Genomic DNA, 16,920 nt, shown 5'->3' with positions numbered 1-16,920 from the left:
GTGTTGGTTTAGGTTCAAAATGCAGCCTCACAGAGGTTTTATCAAAAATAATTCTCCATGACACTAAAACGAATGCTTCAAAGCTTTAATGCAAAGATGAACAAACCAGCGTGTACATCAGCTGTAGCAAAGGGTTAAACAGGGACTGCGAGTGAAACCTCAGAGTAAAGCAGGTCTTCAGCTTCATGGACGTTTACATCTCAGCGGCGGCTTCCTTCGGAGGGGGGCCGTACATCGCGATGAAGTCCAGATGCTCGGACACTTTGGTGTAGACGCCAGGGCGCTCTGAGCCGCCACAATCGCTGTAGCTTATGATGCCCACCTGCACGTAGCCATCGCCGTCATTACACACCAGCGGGCCGCCATAATCTCCCTTTGGAAGCACAAAACAAAGTCGCTTATTCCACCATGTCTTCATGCGTCACTTAAGAAAACACCACATGAACGAAGGGGCTCGGTCCACATCACTTTAACATTTAGTCTTCACTGTTTTTTAGTGACTGTTGAGGATAGCATGGACCTTTCAATCAGCTTCATGCTCATCAGTGCAGTTGCCAAAGCTAATGCTCCTAAAGTATCAAAGTAAAAGCACTCCTGCAGTAAAACAGCCCCTGAAACTAATAGTTATATATATTTTGTATGGATTGTGATTACTGATCCATCAATGCGTAAGTAGCCTTTCACTGTTGCGGTTGTGTTGGAGCTTCTTTTAACTACTAACTGATTCTGCAGTCTTCAAACCCTCTTCACGCAGTTTAATATTTCAAGTGACTGAAATAGTGAAACTCACTTTGCAGGCGTCCTCTCCGGCCTCGCCGCCTGCACACAGCATGCCAACAGTCAGCTCGGGACGCTTTGTCTTACAAACGTCGTTAGAGACGAGGGGAATCTTGAGCTGCTGAAGGGTTTCCTGACCCGGCAGTGGTTCTGCACACACACACACACACACATAGACACACATAGACACACACACACAGGATTAGCAACCAAAGTAAGGCCTGTATTTTACGGCTGTGTGTTTTCCTGTTTAAGAAGATCATCCTGTTGGTTCGCTGAGCCTTGAGAGTAGAGAGCATAACATTTTGTGTTACACCTCATATATAAGATATTATGTAAAGTTGAGAAAATGACCTCAGGCTCCAGAGGGTTAAAGGTCCCCTCCAGTGCTTTTTAAAAAAAAAATGTTAAACTTGAATTACAATATTGTAATAAAAACGATAGTATAGTTATTTCAGCAATTACTGACATTTTTTTACAACCTAAAAAGAAAATCCCATGTACTGGTACTCCGGCATTTGAATAATAAATCATATTGGCCACATTATTCAAAGCAGAATATATATTTATGTATTGTAGGGGATAAGAACATTAATTTGTAGAAAAACAAAAGCAAAAAAAAGGTAGAAACGTGTTTGTATTTGTCCTTACAGTGTGTCCACCTTACTTGCTGGTTCATGTGCAGAACTTACTGTCTTTCTGGATGTTCCCCCAGCCGGCGATCCAACACTTGGACTTTAAAGATGGCGTGTCTTTGGCCTCGGGCAGACTCACCACCTTGACCTGCTCTGATGTTGGAATCGGCACCTCCAGCTTCACCACGGCGATGTCGTTCACGTAGCCGCCGCTGCTCAGGGCCTTGAACTTGGGGTGGATCATGTAATTCTCGATGCCTATGTAGTCCACAGCTGCCTTTTTCAGTTGGTACGCGCCCACCACAACCATTGATTTATTCTTTTTAACTCTGGCAACACAAACAGACACGTGTGACTCTCATACCTGTAAAAACACACATTAGTGTTCAAACATGCGACACACACACTCTTACTTTTTCAAGCAGCTTGCAGAAGTCAGCACCCACTGCTCGTGGATGATGCTGCCACCGCAGCGCCAGTGGTTTTGTTCGTCTAGATCAGTTAAATTCAGGTGGGTTATCCACGGCCAGTCGTTTCTTTGAGCATTCGTCCCCCCGATGATGGCGCTCTTCACCTCCGCCCCAAGCAGGCCTAAAAAAAAAGCACAAATTAAACCACGAAACCATGTAAACATAATGTGAGATTTAATGTATAAACCCCCTGAGACAGTCCAGCCAATTGGTTTCCCACTATTCCACTAATCTGCAGATTGCAATTTTCTACCAAGATGCTGCAATGCGCCAGCAAACAAGTGTATTTGAAAATGTTTTACATGATTTTGGGTCAACCCATAAGAACCTGGACCCATTTCTCCTTGAAGGAAATTAATGGGGGACCTAATACAGACAAATCGACCACATAGAACACATTTCTGATTTTAAAAAAAAATATATGTTAAACATTTGAAATGTTACATATATGTCACATTGAGCATTAATGGGGAAAAAAGTATTAATAATTACATAATTAAAACATGATTTTTTTTTTGGTAACATTTGTTTTAATGTTTTAGATTAAACAATATGTTAGCTAAATATCATTGAATCAGCCAAATTTACTGATCAGATCATTATTTTGTGGATCGTGCATATATGTCACACTGTGACACACACAGGAGATTTGCATTTTCACATGTGAATTTGCAATAAAGCTCTGAAGAACACATGCTCTCTGTGAGTTCATGGTTTAAATTCTATTAAAAGCAACATTTCCACCGTGTGAGCTTCTCCAACATCTCCAACAAGACAAACAGGGTGATGCATTTTAAACAGAATCAAACTAATATGTTCAGTTGTCACCAAAAGAACTGCCAATATTATCAAAATAATGGATGATTACGGAGTGATTTTACTGCTTTTAGCCAATTTAAAAACACAATTGTGATGCCTCATCTTACTCACTAACCTCCACTAATTGAGTGCAGATAAATTACCACAAGATAATATTATCATGTTTGTCTTCTCACCTCCAGGGTTGTGGATCAGGACCAGCACAGTGAGCAGTTCAGCGAAGGCCATGGCTGCGATGGAGTGAAGCTCTGGCTCTGCAGGCTGCAGCTTTATGCAACTCTTATCAGCACTATCAGCCCGCCTTCTCATCACAGACCACACCTGAAAAAGTACTTTTACTCAATTACAGTGAAGTAAGATACCGATAGTTTGCTTGAGTATTTCCTCAGAGCTCTATACAGTTAATCATCCAGCTCTTAAAATGTAGTTTAAACAAGACAATAGAGAATATCCTGCTCGAAAATTGTTGTTTTTATACAGATTTAAAAGCACCAAAGTCTTTTGCGTCAGCTAAATTAAATGTACAAGAATATTACTGTTGTATTCATAGTTATATTTTGTCAACGACATTTAGACTATTTTTCTTAAAGTCCTGTAGGTTGTTGCGTAACACTTCATTTGAACCTTCCCAATTCAACATATGTTCAACTTCAGATATTTTTTTTTCACATATCTTCTTCTTTTTTACTGTTAATTTGAAATAAATGTCAACAATTACAACTCCTCATTTGAAGCATTACGAAATGTCTGCAATGGTGCATAAATAATGAAAACTTGATCATTCAGTACACTTATGAACAAATCCTCATAGTGTGTTTTAAAGCAGTCATAATGCTAAATGATTTATTCACAAGCTGATTTAAAAACGAACCGAAATACAAACCAAAGTCATAATTGCATCATTACATAGTGCTACCTTCAAAGCCACAAATAATGAATAAGTAAATAATATTGGTATTCTTTCTGATATCAGAAAATACTGTAATGTGCTAATAAACGTGAAAGCAGCCGGCCTAACGTGTATCCCAGACAGCAGTGGGAACCTTTGAGGGTGGGTTTTGTTTCAACGGGAATTTATTTTTATGAAACACCGCGATATGGTGCGACCTGCGACGTTAAAGTTGACACAGAAATTTCAGCCACTTATGTACAGTCTATGGCCGGAGCCGATCTTCCACGGCAGCTGGTTGACTCTGTGTATTTCAATTAGTTTTAGCTTTTCGCCCGTTACCGACGTTAGCCCGGTCCCAACGTTAACCCGGTACCAACGTTAACCCGGTACCAACGTTAACCCGGTTCCAACGTTATCCGGGTAACGGTAACGGTAACGGGGTCCGTTTGGTTTTCTCCTGCGCTGTTCCGTAAACATGGAGCGGACAGTCAGCGTCAACGCAGAGCCTGTCCAACGCCCTGACGTTAACGGTGGGGTCAGCGGTTTCTTTCACGCGACTTAATAAATATAAAAAAATACAAACATATGTTGTCGTATAAGTCACTGAAGGTGTTGTTATCTGTTAGGTGTAGGTACTTTCACACAATGGCGGAACTGGATTGGGTTTTGGTGAGTGTGCATTTGTTTTTCATCAGTTGAAGTTTACCGAGACGGACACTGTTTACCGAACTAATTCAGTTAATGCCGCCATTTTCATCAGTAAAGCGGTTGACTAGTGTTGACTAAATATGAGGCGTGACGAACCAGCTGAAGGCCAAAGGAGTCCACACACTCCTGCGTTCACTTTCTGCCATATGGGAACTTTCTGTTTCAATGTGAGGAAATGAAAAAGCATCACGGAAACTAAAATAGTTGATCGTATTATAGCTCCCCAAACTGTGTCTAATTTCCACATGTTTGTCGTGAAGAAATATACCACAACGTTAGTTTATTTGTCACAAATGAATATTGCAATCTGGGGAAAGTGCATAATGTAGGAAAATGTACCATTGGAATACACATTACATTGAAGTAATTAGCTAGTAATTAATATTTCAATACTTGAGCTCGAACTGAAATAATAAAACATGGGTCAATTAGCAAATGTTGACATTGAATTTTAATGTATTTGCATCATTTATTTTCTAATCTAAATAACATTTTATACCTTACCTGCTTATCTGCCCCCCCCCCCCCCTCTCCACCCATCCCCTCCTCAGGCTTCTTGGATTGTGCAACAACTTTGCGTATGTGGTGATGCTGAGCGCCGCTCACGACATCCTCAAAGAACAAGAGTCCAAAAATGGCACGGCACCTGTAAGAAGACAAACCTTGTGTTTTACTAGTGTGTAATGCAGTGCCCATAGCTACTGCTCACACACTGAAGCTATAATTCATGTATCAGACGAATTATTCACTTTTTTAATTACACTTTTTATCTTTGTCTTTTCCTATATAGACTTCAGCCACAATGGCCGTGGAACCCCAAGGTGGAAACAGTAGCAACAGTAGCCGCTATGACTGCAACCCTGTCTCCACTGCGGTAAATGGACATTCACTACACAACGAGGAATAAACTTGACATTAACCTTTAATACGTTGCCAGAGAATTATTAGCTTCTCACAAGCTGGGTGTACTTCCTCAGTCGTTATTTAGCAGTGGAGCTAAAGCCCGAGACGACTTTCTTTACTTTCTTTATTACTTAGTTGTGTTGTTCAGGTCCAAATCTACACATTGTGTTATAATTTGCATATTGACTGAATGCTTCTGGTTGAAACTCAGATCTTGCAATGTCTTTTGGCTATTGGCTGAACCGGAGCCAGCTTTCGTTACACATATCCTAGCCCTGCATGGAAACTGAAATTCAAGTTTACCCTGTATCTGGGCACCATGACGGTCCCTCTACACAGAACTCTCACTGCGAACAAGCCGGTGTAACTGGATTGCAATGCTACATTGGTCACGGAAAACGAGCCGAGGAGAACGGCAACAGGTTCTGGCCAATCACAGAAACTCGTGAAATAGTTATCTAATGTCACTGAGACATCGTTTGAATTTCCAGGATAGAGGCACTTTTGCCAAAACGCTGAGGATTAGTTACTCTTTGACTATGTTCTTTTTAAAAGCACACAAAAACTAAGACGAGTAAACGGGTACTGAAACTAGAAATGAAAGTACCATGAAAGTCTCTTCAGCTGCCAGAACGGCAGAATCTCACAGTGTCATGAGGCTCGATGACAAAGTGAGGCCCCAGGAGAAGAAAAAGGGATTGCAATATAACGTAAATGTTATTTTCCCCTTTGCACATCATGTTTGAAACATCAACACTGACGCTGTAAAAGAGGAGCTTTGGTCTGAGTGACAGCTCTGATGCTTCTCTCCTCAGGCTGTGCTGTTGGCTGACATCCTCCCAACGCTCGTCATCAAGCTGTCGGCTCCCTTTGTGATCCACAAGCTGCCGTACGGGTGAGGAAATAGTTCATAGAAAATCGAGAACGTTCAGTGTTTGAAACATACAACAATCATCCCATCATTCAGTTTTACACAGAAACATTTTGGCACGATGTTTTAATGTGGTTACTTTTGTCACAGTTCATTCTCAAATAGATACAAATATAAATACATTGATAATGTCAAAAAATGCTTCCCTGGTAAATGTAAATTCATCTTACTTTTTAAAAGATTTAGCATGATGTCACTATCTGACATTTCCACTTAAACCAAACACATTTTGCCTCCGACTGTCTTAAAAAAAAAGAGCGTTTACATATTTTGGGGGGCACTCTTAATAAATAGTATATTGTCCATTGCATTTCTGTTTTTAATGTGAAATGAGCCAGGATTAAAGTGCATCCAGGAATAACCGCTCCTGAACAAGCATCTTCTACTTTACAATCATCTATATGTGTGACAGAAAGCAGGAGACCCTTCCAGCTGTTTCGGCGCTTATTTAGTTTTTAATATATATTTATATTCAGCACTGCATGAATGGTTAGAAGCAAAAACAAATGTGTTCTAAAGTCGAGACACTCGGTGCATTGAGCTCAATAACATGACTAACAACAACCTGAAGAAGCGGAGAAGGTCCTGGAAACCAAAAACATTTCACTTTCAAAGACTTTCCCCAGGTGAACATACAAAAAATAGAAATAGAACAAAATGTACAAATACATATTGCCACAAAACTTCCCCAGTTGATTGCTTAACATTTAAACTAATTATTTTTTGTAATATAAGTTTTCTGAAAATGTGTGAAAAATATGCAATATGTGCTATTTTACATACATCTCCAGAAGATAAGTCAGGTTGCCTCCAGGTTGTCATTGTGAATGAGAATTGGTTCACAACTGATTTCATCTGGTTGAATAAAGGTCAACAACTAAAAACGTTAAAAATGATTGTTTTAATGTTGTAGACATATTGGAGTGAAAGGTCTTTCAATATCTCTGTTTCACTCAATAAAAGATCAATATCCGCTGTGTTTTTAGTCATAGAATGTTGTGTAACTCATGGGAAAGAAGCTGAATAATCCCCCGTGTAAAGAGCTTCAGAATACAGAGAGGAATAAAACTATAACGTTTGGTGGACGTAGGAGATGAGTGGAGACTCATTTTTAGAGAAAACAGCCTTGAAAGATGTGTTTTAAAGACACTTTGAAGATACTACAGAAAAATAAAGTGAAACTAATATATAATAATAATATTAATAATGCATTACATTTATATAATGCTTTTCTTGATACTCAAAGTCATTTTACATAACAGTTAAATATACTAAAAGCTAAGCAATAACACAAATAGAATGGATGGAGAATAGATATTACCATAAAACTCTGCAGTTGATTACTGACAATTATTTATTGTAAGTTTTCTGAAATGTTATGTTTGCATGTGCAAATGAAGCATTATCTCCTGGTTAATGGTGCATTCAGAATACATTCAGGATATAAATCTCAAAATTGACCAGTGCATGACATTTATTTGTTGGAAAATAACAACAATATAAGTAAACTGCGACAGTGGTTTGAGTTAAATACCTAAAAATGTTTCTTCAAATTTATAATTTTTTTACCGCCATACGGCCTGTCGTGCCCTTTTCACCCTCGGCCTTCAGGGGCATTCATTCATTCATTCATTCCACGTTGCTGTTTTTGTATCGACACTCAAACACTTCCTTGGTTCCACATGTTTGTGTCTTGGCCACCATGCTTCCCTTTAGCTGGTGGTCTTTTATTCATTTCTTTCAAAAGGGTTCAATTTCATCGATTGCGTCTTGTGTACAGAGCCGTCTCTCAGTGGTTGGAGACTGAAAAGAGCAGAAAGGTCCTGTTGTATTTACCTTGTTTGTGTAGTACATGAGTATTTTACTGTGTTGTCGCTTTACTTTAATTCCTGTTTCTCCAGTTTCCGAGTGCTGTTCTGCGCCGCCATGGCAGCAGCGAGTTTCCTCCTCGTGTCCTTCTCCTCAGCCGTGTGGATGAGTGTTCTCGGTAAAGCTTCTTTTTCTTACAGAGCTCTTATTATGTTTCATCTATTATCGGTCGTGGAACTGTCAAGCTGTCTGATGGCGGGTTGGATACGGCTTCACATATCCTCCCAAATTAATTTCCTGTCCTCTTATCTGAACGGTTGCAGCTGCGGTTATTCCGCAGAATTATGATACCATTTCAGTCTCATCGGGACCTTCTGCTAGAAGTATTTTATCACCTGCTGCGGTCAGATTGACATTACATCCCCTTTCTTGACACTTTCCTTTTCAAGGCGATAGCCAATTAATTGAAAGCTGGTAAATTACTGATAAATATCCGTTCAGGCGCCATTCTTGTAATGCATATATATATATATATATATATATATATATATATATATATATATATATATATATAAATATATATATATATATATAAATATATATATATATATATAAATATATAAATATATAAATAAATAAATCTTGTGACATTCTTCTTCTCTTGTCGAGCGAAGGATCTTTCACGAGCGCCTGTCCTTCCCGCTCTGCCACTGTCTTCCAGGTGTGATCTTTGCCAGTATCGGTGCTGGACTGGGAGAACTGTCCTTCCTCTCTCTCACCGTGTACTTCAGCAGGTAAGCGTCTCTCGTCAATAGACGTTGGGGATGACATGTACCTGAAGTGTAAGACGATAGGATGTTAAACATTCAATTCGGGGGGAAAATGAAAGAAACCTTCAGGAGAGCAACAGAGGACGATTCCTCCTCTGCAACAGATGTCATGTGACCAGAATGAACAATGTGACAGAGTTACAGCACATTCCATGAATATGACAGAAATGATTCATATAATGAGTAGAAGCACGGACATGACTGCATATCTTTATGTCAATCATGATTTTTGGCTGTTTGACAGACAGCCGGCGTGTTAAACATTTTAAATTTTGAATTGAATTTACAGCGTTTGTATGGAAGCCTATTTCTGCCAGCAAAGAAATAAAATAGGTTATAAGTAAATAAGCTTTAGGTTAATACGTTTTCAGAATTAAAAAATACAGTGTTGCTTAGATTATTAAAGGGGTAGCAAAGCAAATAGAAAAAAAAATAGAAAAGGTCAATTATAATATAGTTTCCTGTAGTTTTGAATGTTTTAATTTGTATGATGCCAAACCGTTGACTTCTTTTCTTTTTTCTCTCCCTGGTGGAAATGAGCTCAAACTGAGGCTGTTAAAATCAAACATCCTTCATTTAAATTAGTTTTGCCACTTGAGTGTGAAACCCCTGGTGTCAGAGCTCCTTTAGGGGAACTTGAAGGACCCGTTCCTCTTTGTCACCCACAATTCAACGCGACAACTGAACCTCTCTCCTGAATCCACCCCCGTCTGTAACGTATCGGCCCGTTGAACGATCTGACCATCAGCCCCCTCTCTACAGGGACGTGCTGGGAGGTTGGGGCTCGGGCACTGGCGGCGCCGGTGTGGCCGGAGCCTTCCTTTACTCGGGCCTCACCCAAGTCGGCCTGTCGCCCCGGGTTACGCTGCTCATCATGCTGGTGGTCCCGTTGGTTATGTTGCTCAGGTGAGTAAGAGATACTCGCACAACAAGCATCTCAGATACGAGCGCAGTCGGACGCCAAATAAGTTCTGACTCGGTGTAAGTTCTGACTCGCGGGTGCGTATGTAGAGTATAGACGGACAGATCCTAGTGCGAATATATGTCACACATTTCACTCTTGTTACTGTGTAGGATATACATTTGGCATGAACGATCGACTCAACCCTGACTTGCTTTCAGTGCATTTGCGTCTTAGCTTCTTTAATCTGGCTCTTATTTCTTTATTTCTTTGCTCATCCCGACACCACCACCAGCTATTTCTCCCTGCTCGTCCTCCCACCTTCATTACCTCAGTGGAGAGGGAGGGAAGCAGAGTACACGGCCGTGGGCTCGGAGGATCGACGGGCGCTGATGGATGCATCGGAAGAAGAGGAGGAGCAGCAGAAGTCAACCCCAGGTACACCGAGGCAATCGATTATATACGCAGTGCGATCGATAATCATTTGACATGAAGAAAATCCAGTAAGGTGAGAAAAAGTTCATAAACACATCGACATGTGTATTGTTTTGCTGCGTCGCCTGCAGCACGTTTATTTGGAAGGCCCAATCGCTGCGGTCTGATCAGATAGCAATGAAAGTATGTGCTCTTCAAATGTTATATGACTTCTCTTTTTTTTTTATTCACAAGTGAAAATATGGTGAGATGCATCTTCAAGGCCCCAATAGTTTTATCTGGGTTGGGTTAGAGGACACACACATGGTGTGTGTGCGTGTGTGTGCGTGCGCGTGTGTGCGTGTGTGCGTGTGTGTGTGTGTGTGCGTGTGTGTGTGTGTGTGTGTGTGCGTGCGTGCGTGCGTGCGTGTGTGTGTGTGTGTGTGTGTGTGTGTGTGTGTGTGTGTGTAGGAACCGTTATATGTCAGATGTTATCCGCTCTGTGTAGCAGCGATACTTCCAAAACAGATATTTACACTTTGTACTCGGTGAAATGAATACAGATGACTTTAGTGAGTCGTTGTACTCGCAGTATAAGTTCTACATGTAATGAGCATGTTTAACTGAAAACACATTTTTTTTGGACTATTTTTCTAGACCTTTCAACGCACTAAAAGTTATGCCAATAAACATTTCTAAACGAGTGTGGACATATTTAGAGTATTTTAACATGAGCAAAGTGAATATCAGCGTCTCCTCTATTCAAACAGGGGCTTTGTGTGTCTGCTCTGCCACGATGGCACCACGCTTTCTTTAATACGCTGCCTGGCAAAAAAAGAAGTGGCCTCCTGGATTTAACTACCGTTGCCTACTGTACAAGCCTGTGGGGGCATTGCTGTGATCTGGGGTTGCTGCAGTTGCTCAGGTCTAGGTTCAGCAACGACCAGGTTATTCCAGCAATGGATTGTTTCTTCCTTGATGGCGCGGGCATATTCCAAGATGACAAAGCCAGGATTCATCAGGCTCAAATTGTGAAAGAGTGGTTCAGGGAGACATCATGTTCACACATGGAGTCCAGACCTGAACCCCATTAAGAATCTTTGGGATGTGCTGGAGAAGCTTTGTGCAGCGGTCAGACTCTACCATCATCAATACAAGATCTTGGTGAGAAATTAATGCAACACTGGATGGATATAAATCTTGGGACATTACAGAAGCTTATGGAAACAATGCCACAGCGAATACGTGCCGTCATCAAAGCTAAAGGCGGTCCAACGAAATATTAATGTACGACCTTTTTTTAGGTGGCGACTTTTGGCCAGGCAGTGTATGATACCATTGGGAACTCTTCTCACACACACACACACAAACTAACACACTCTTGTGCTCAGGTTGACATGCGGCTCCTGCAGAAACATCTCCAGATCGCTACGTCTTAGTTGTGACAGGAGGCTAAAGCGGTTGGTCATACTTGGCCATACTAGCGTTAGCCTCAGCAAGACGGCGTGCGAGCTCCGAGCATGAGCGGAGGCGTTTCCGCTCGACGCGTTGAATTATTCTCCACAACGGCCGACGGCAAACAATATGAGCTGTGAAGAATTAAAAAGACGAGTGCTGAGACTGTAGGCGTTACCGGCATCAGTAAAAAGTCTCATATGGCCTCCGTTATTACATTTAGACAAGCCTTGGAGATAAACAAGTTAAGTATGACACACATTTTTAAAAAAAAGGGCTGTAATTTCACTACGGCGAGTGCAAGTTGAGCTTAATGTCGTCACAGGAACAGACACCCGTCAATCACCCCTTCAGTCGCCAACATGTGACCCGATCGCCAAGCTGCTGTGACATCATGAACCTGTGGTGCTGTTGACGTGAATGTGTCAGTAAGTGTCATTGGATAACCACACAGGCCTTGTTCTCCTCTCCATGTAGCAGAGGACCGGACCACCGGACCTCTCGCCTTCAGAGAGAAACTTCACGTCATCAAAGTAATTTCAGCTTCCAAATGTTATTTTTTTTTCTCAAGTATTTGCCTGCTTGTACTTTTACTTCACTTGACTGCTGTGTGTGTGTGTGTGTGTGTGTGCAGGGCCTGCTATTGTTCGTGCTCCCTCTGGGACTGGTCTACTTCGCTGAGTACTTCATCAACCAGGGTCTGGTAAGTTCCCGCCTCCGGCATCCCGTTCATCTCTCTGCGTGTTGGGAGAAGAAACTGCACATTTTGCTCTGACGCGGAGCCCAAAACAATGTCGACGTTTCCTTTCCCAGATGGAGCTCCTGTATTTCCCCAAATTCTTCCTGTCCCATGCAGAGCAGTATCGCTGGTCGGTTAACTGCACTACAACTACATTTCATATGGTCTGAGAACGTCGACTTCAAATGTAGTTATTTGTGTGTCTGTGTGTCTGTGTGTGTGTGTCTGTGCGTGCGCGCAGGTACCAGACGCTGTACCAAGTCGGCGTGCTGGTGTCTCGTTCGTCGCTGTGCTGTGTGAAGATCAGGAAGCTGTGGGCTCTCTCTTTGCTTCAGGTGGGAAAACACAACAAAACAACCTGGGTTCAATTTTCCTCAAAATATTCATTTCATATAAAAAAGGTTTGCAGAATTGTAACTGACGACATTCTTACGCTGGATATTCCCATTAATGTGGCGAGAAAATGTGGCCTGGCAAAAACCTCACAGTGCATATTAAAAACCATTTATTATTATTTATTCCATGCACTGTTGAGTTTTATACTTTGAGACTATTTGGGTTTTGTTACACGTCTTCTCTCAGACTAGTGAAGAGAAAACATCCACAATACAAATTATGTTTATTTTAATGCTTTATTTATGTCTGTAGATTGATCATAAATTCCCCAGCAGATAATGCCTCATTTGCATATTTAAACATATCAGGAAACTTGTAATACAGTAAATCATTGTACTCATGTCAGTCATGAACTTGTGAAGTTTCATGGTGATATCAGTTCATTATTTGTAATTCTACAAAACACATCTTTAAAGGCCGTTTTCTCCAAAGAGTTTTTTCTTAGGCTGATCTTTAAATCTCCACTCAGTCAAACCTTCCAGTTTCATTCCTCTCTGTCTTCTGAAGGGTTGGTATCTTCCGTCTGTTCCCCTCCCCCGCAGGTGGTGAACGCCGTGCTGCTCCTGTTCGCGGTGCGTTTCCTGTTCCTGCCCAGCGTCTGGGTGGTGTTCGTCATCGTCCTCTACGAGGGCCTGCTGGGCGGAGCGGCGTACGTCAACACCTTCTACTTCATCAGCAAGGAGGTGAGCTCCACTTTCCATCAGTCGGTTTTGGTTTTTCAGGGTTTCCGTGTGTCGGCGAAAGCAGCCGTTAATGTAAACTTTACACTTCCCCTACAAAGCTACATACTTTTATAATTTCTAGTTACTGTTGATGAAAGTCAATACAGCCGGCACCTGTTTCACACTAAAAGAAACATCTGGCCAGGTGTTGAATCACTATGCCTTCATCTTCTTCTACGACCATTTTCTCTTTTATTTTTGCTCCTTTTCATTGGACTTATTTATTTTTCCATATTTTTGTGCTTTGTTTGTGTGAACTGCTCCTCAACTTGAGCTTCATTTTATGCATAAAAAGTACAATACAATAAATATTCTTATGTGTATATTACTGACATGCAGACATGAATCACATCGTGGGGGCTCGCCTTGCTTTTGGTGACAAAACGCAAGTCCTCATTATGTAAATCATTATATTTGTACACAGTAAGGTTAAAGTCTGGGTTAGAATCAGGCAAGCAGCGGTTGTTACTATTATAAGTCTCCTAATGTAAGTCCAGAGCCCGTTTTCGATCACAGGATCTGTCCCCATGGATCAGGATTGGGGCTTTGCAGGGATGACCGTCAGTCAAACACACACAGCGCTGCTGCTTCAACCCGTTCAGAGCTTTATTCATAAAAAGAAAAAGGAAGTGCTCCAGTGTGGATTCACTCAGGGGAGAGAGTTGTGCGGTTTGAAAAGATTAAAACAAAACTAAAGTTTGGCTTTACTCTTCGGCTTCTTGACTCTTTTATTTAAAAACAGTCCAGAGAAGAGCTCTTTTCCCCTCAACAGATTATCTTGCAGCAGCGTCGTTTCTCGCTCTACATTAAATGTCTCTGTGCCCCCCCCCCCCCCACGCCTCCATACCTCCACCCTGACATCTGTCTTTTCTCCCCCGCAGACCGGAGACAGACACAGGGAGTTCGCCATGGCTGCTGCCAGCGTAGGAGACAGTCTGGGCATCGCTTTGGCCGGACTCATCGCGTTCCCCGTGCACAGATACTTCTGCTCCTTATGACCCCCAGCTACACACTGACACTGTGGGTGTCTTCTATTCACAAAATACAGACTTTTCTCCGGCATAAAAGAATATGACAAGTAGTTTTCAACAGGAAGGCACAGTAAAAAAGTGTCCTCAACAAATTCACGTGAGTTTGCTCGTTGGCACAAACCGCACTAAAGAGTATAAAACTGACCAATGCTAGCTGAGCACTAACCTCGGAGGCTAACGTCAGTGCTCCACATTAAAAAAAGAAATCCTCCTTTAATTGCAAGATCGGGACAGGTTGACGCTCGTAAGATGAAGAAATGCGGGACGATTATGACGCGCTTGTTTATTTAATCATCGCAATATTTGCAACATTTAGTTGTTGTTTGTGAATGACGGGACAGCATCAATATATGATGATATATATTTATCATAGAGAGAATACTTATATTGATTTTAAGATAACAGTCAGTCATCTTATTGACCTCCCTTGTTATTATTTACCATAATGTTAAGTGTTTACCTCTCTATGACCGAGTGAAACTTTACAACACTTGTGTGACGGTGAGACGTATCATATTTAACTTCTGTCATGTCTGTTATTACGTTTGGATGTTGGCACACAAACCAAAGAGTCCTGGCTGTTGCGACGCTCATAACATTTACAGTTTCCTCTCCGAACACGTGAGGTTCAGGAAATAGTTTCATCGTGCCGTGTGTATTTTATTGATTTGGGTTATTGCTGACTGACATTTTCTGTTTTTATTCTGTTTTGCTTCTCAGTCACTGGTCTTGTTAAAACGGGCCTCGCGTCTTTTTTTACTAGAACGGTCTAACGGAGAAAACAAAAGATCTTTTATGCGGATTAGCGTTTTATATTTTATTAACTGTAACACTATGGAAACAGGACAATATCTCGCGCTGCAGAAATGCTCCAGACATTTTAAAAGTCCGTGAAAAATTTTCAGGTATGCTTTTAAAAAAAAAAATCTAATTATATTAACACTATAATCATTAGCATTAACATTCATCTGTAATATGGTACTTAGATCACAAGCACACAAAAAATGGTATTGTTTATCCATGTTTATATTGCATTTATCGCCCAACGAAAGTCTCTTATTTTCCCCTCCAGCCTTTAAAAATATCCCCTCCTCCCGTCCCACAGCCCGTAAGGCACATGGGTCAGACAACCCTTGGGCCTAACGCAACACACACACACACACACACACAAAGAAAAAATATTTAATATATTTATAAATGCCAGAATAAAACGTAAAAGTAGTGGGGAATAAAAACATGGTAATCAACATATAACGTCATTCTCATTACATTGTGTCCTGGGAGTCAAATAAAATCTATACTTCTTCAAGTCAACATTCCAGACCTTGATCACTCCCACCGACGTACATGTAACTTCTCGTACATATTGACTACAAAGCCCCTCACGTTTGGGTTTATAGAAGTGATGAGTGGATGAATTGGAAAAGTTTTTTTTTTCTTCTCAACTCCAGGAGCTTGTGACCATTGTTAACATCCCCAGAACATGTTGTTGTCCAGTCTTTGGCTCAAGCTGGTTCAGCTGTTTAAACCTGGTAGTCACTATTATAAGTAAGTACTTAGTCCATATATACACACTGTTTTCTCGTGAAGATGTGCACATTCCTACTGAAATTGTCCCTACCTACCTACATTTTGTATTACGTTGCTACGGTTACAACTTACTGATTGTATTTAAGCCTGCGCTTATTTTTACTGTACCATTTTTCAATATTTTTAAAGGCTTGAAATTTGGACCGAAAACATTGTTAATCATCATGTAAAATAAAATGTACATACATTTGCAAGTGCAATTAAAAAATGTGGTTCTGTCATAAAGTTAGCCTCTGTGATTGTAGTGTGATTATTGCTTCTGGTCATTTGAAATGACACATCATAATTATGATGGTTATGATGGTGCTGGACGAGTCATTAAAACACAGATCTGCATTCACCCTCCGGATTATTACATCAATGGTTTCATTAAAAGCCATTTTTGCTCTAACATATTTCCATTAGGACTGCGACTAACGACTACAGTCATTAACAATAGATCTGCTGATTATTTTCTCGATTAATCAACTCATTGTTTGGTCATATTGCTCACTATGTCCAAGCGAGCAATTGCCAAAATGCCCGAAGATTCAGTTTTCTTATCACAAAAGACAGAGAAAACAGCAGATCCTCAAGTAATAAAGAGGCCAAAACCAGGGACTTCTGGATATATTTACTTTAGCAGTGACAATTAATTAATCATCAAAATTGAATATATTTATATATAATAGTTTAGATACATTTGAAGATCCGCTTTAGAATCGGATATATATTAATAAATTAAATAAATGCAATAATAAATATATTAACATATTAATAAATAAAAGTACTAATAATACTAATAATTTCTGTCTGGTGTTTTTCCATAACAAAAAGGACATTTCCGTTAAATAGAATTGAGAAATCCAGTATCTAAGAATATAATAAAAAACAAGACCCAAAATGTCTCCTACTCCAC

General features: G+C 40.6%; 2 protein-coding genes across 3 annotated transcripts; one reads left to right on the top strand and one right to left on the bottom strand.

The window, feature by feature from the left end:
* Positions 1-71: 71 nt before the first annotated feature.
* Positions 72-3,018, bottom strand: LOC137786939 (tryptase-2-like). The gene is made up of 5 exons (XM_068579085.1): positions 2,878-3,018; positions 1,826-2,003; positions 1,470-1,741; positions 791-927; positions 72-373 (listed from the first exon to the last, which is right to left on the bottom strand). Exons 1-5 carry the CDS (start codon positions 3,008-3,010, stop codon positions 194-196), a joined length of 900 nt encoding a protein of 299 aa, XP_068435186.1. The 5' UTR covers positions 3,011-3,018; the 3' UTR covers positions 72-193.
* On the top strand, positions 2,913-16,251 carry cln3 (CLN3 lysosomal/endosomal transmembrane protein, battenin). 2 transcript variants are annotated; one of them, XM_068579083.1, is made up of 15 exons: positions 3,828-4,123; positions 4,220-4,262; positions 4,853-4,949; positions 5,092-5,175; positions 6,020-6,099; positions 8,037-8,122; positions 8,666-8,738; positions 9,537-9,680; positions 9,971-10,113; positions 12,022-12,077; positions 12,179-12,247; positions 12,358-12,413; positions 12,525-12,618; positions 13,222-13,362; positions 14,283-16,251. In XM_068579083.1, the coding sequence occupies exons 1-15, from the start codon at positions 4,069-4,071 to the stop codon at positions 14,397-14,399; spliced, it is 1,338 nt and encodes a 445-aa protein (XP_068435184.1). In that variant the 5' UTR covers positions 3,828-4,068; the 3' UTR covers positions 14,400-16,251. The 2 variants fall into 2 exon arrangements, with proteins under 2 accessions (XP_068435185.1, XP_068435184.1); XM_068579084.1 differs by lacking the exons at positions 3,828-4,123; positions 4,220-4,262 and adding an exon at positions 2,913-3,030.
* Positions 16,252-16,920: the final 669 nt, after the last annotated feature.

Source organism: Clinocottus analis, unplaced genomic scaffold (genome assembly GCF_023055335.1).
Source record: "Clinocottus analis isolate CAN_PGR_092001 unplaced genomic scaffold, fCliAna1.0.p SCAF_16, whole genome shotgun sequence".
Classification (NCBI taxonomy): Eukaryota; Metazoa; Chordata; class Actinopteri; order Perciformes; family Cottidae; genus Clinocottus; species Clinocottus analis.
This window is presented reverse-complemented; position numbering and strand designations above follow the sequence as displayed.

Bases quoted from the DNA above. Each gene is read 5' to 3' on its own strand.
- LOC137786939 (XM_068579085.1), bottom strand. From the start codon at position 3,010: ATGAGAAGGCGGGCTGATAGTGCTGATAAGAGTTGCATAAAGCTGCAG. The intron at 2,004-2,877 runs GTGAGAAGACAA...CTTTTTTTTTAG, and splicing joins CCTGATCCACAACCCTGGAG to GCCTGCTTGGGGCGGAGGTG. The intron at 1,742-1,825 runs GTAAGAGTGTGT...TTGTGTTGCCAG, and splicing joins TCTGCAAGCTGCTTGAAAAA to AGTTAAAAAGAATAAATCAA.
- cln3 (XM_068579083.1), top strand. From the start codon at position 4,069: ATGGAGCGGACAGTCAGCGTCAACGCAGAGCCTGTCCAACGCCCTGAC. The intron at 4,124-4,219 runs GTGGGGTCAGCG...GTTATCTGTTAG, and splicing joins CCAACGCCCTGACGTTAACG to GTGTAGGTACTTTCACACAA. The intron at 12,248-12,357 runs GTAAGTTCCCGC...TTCCTTTCCCAG, and splicing joins ACTTCATCAACCAGGGTCTG to ATGGAGCTCCTGTATTTCCC.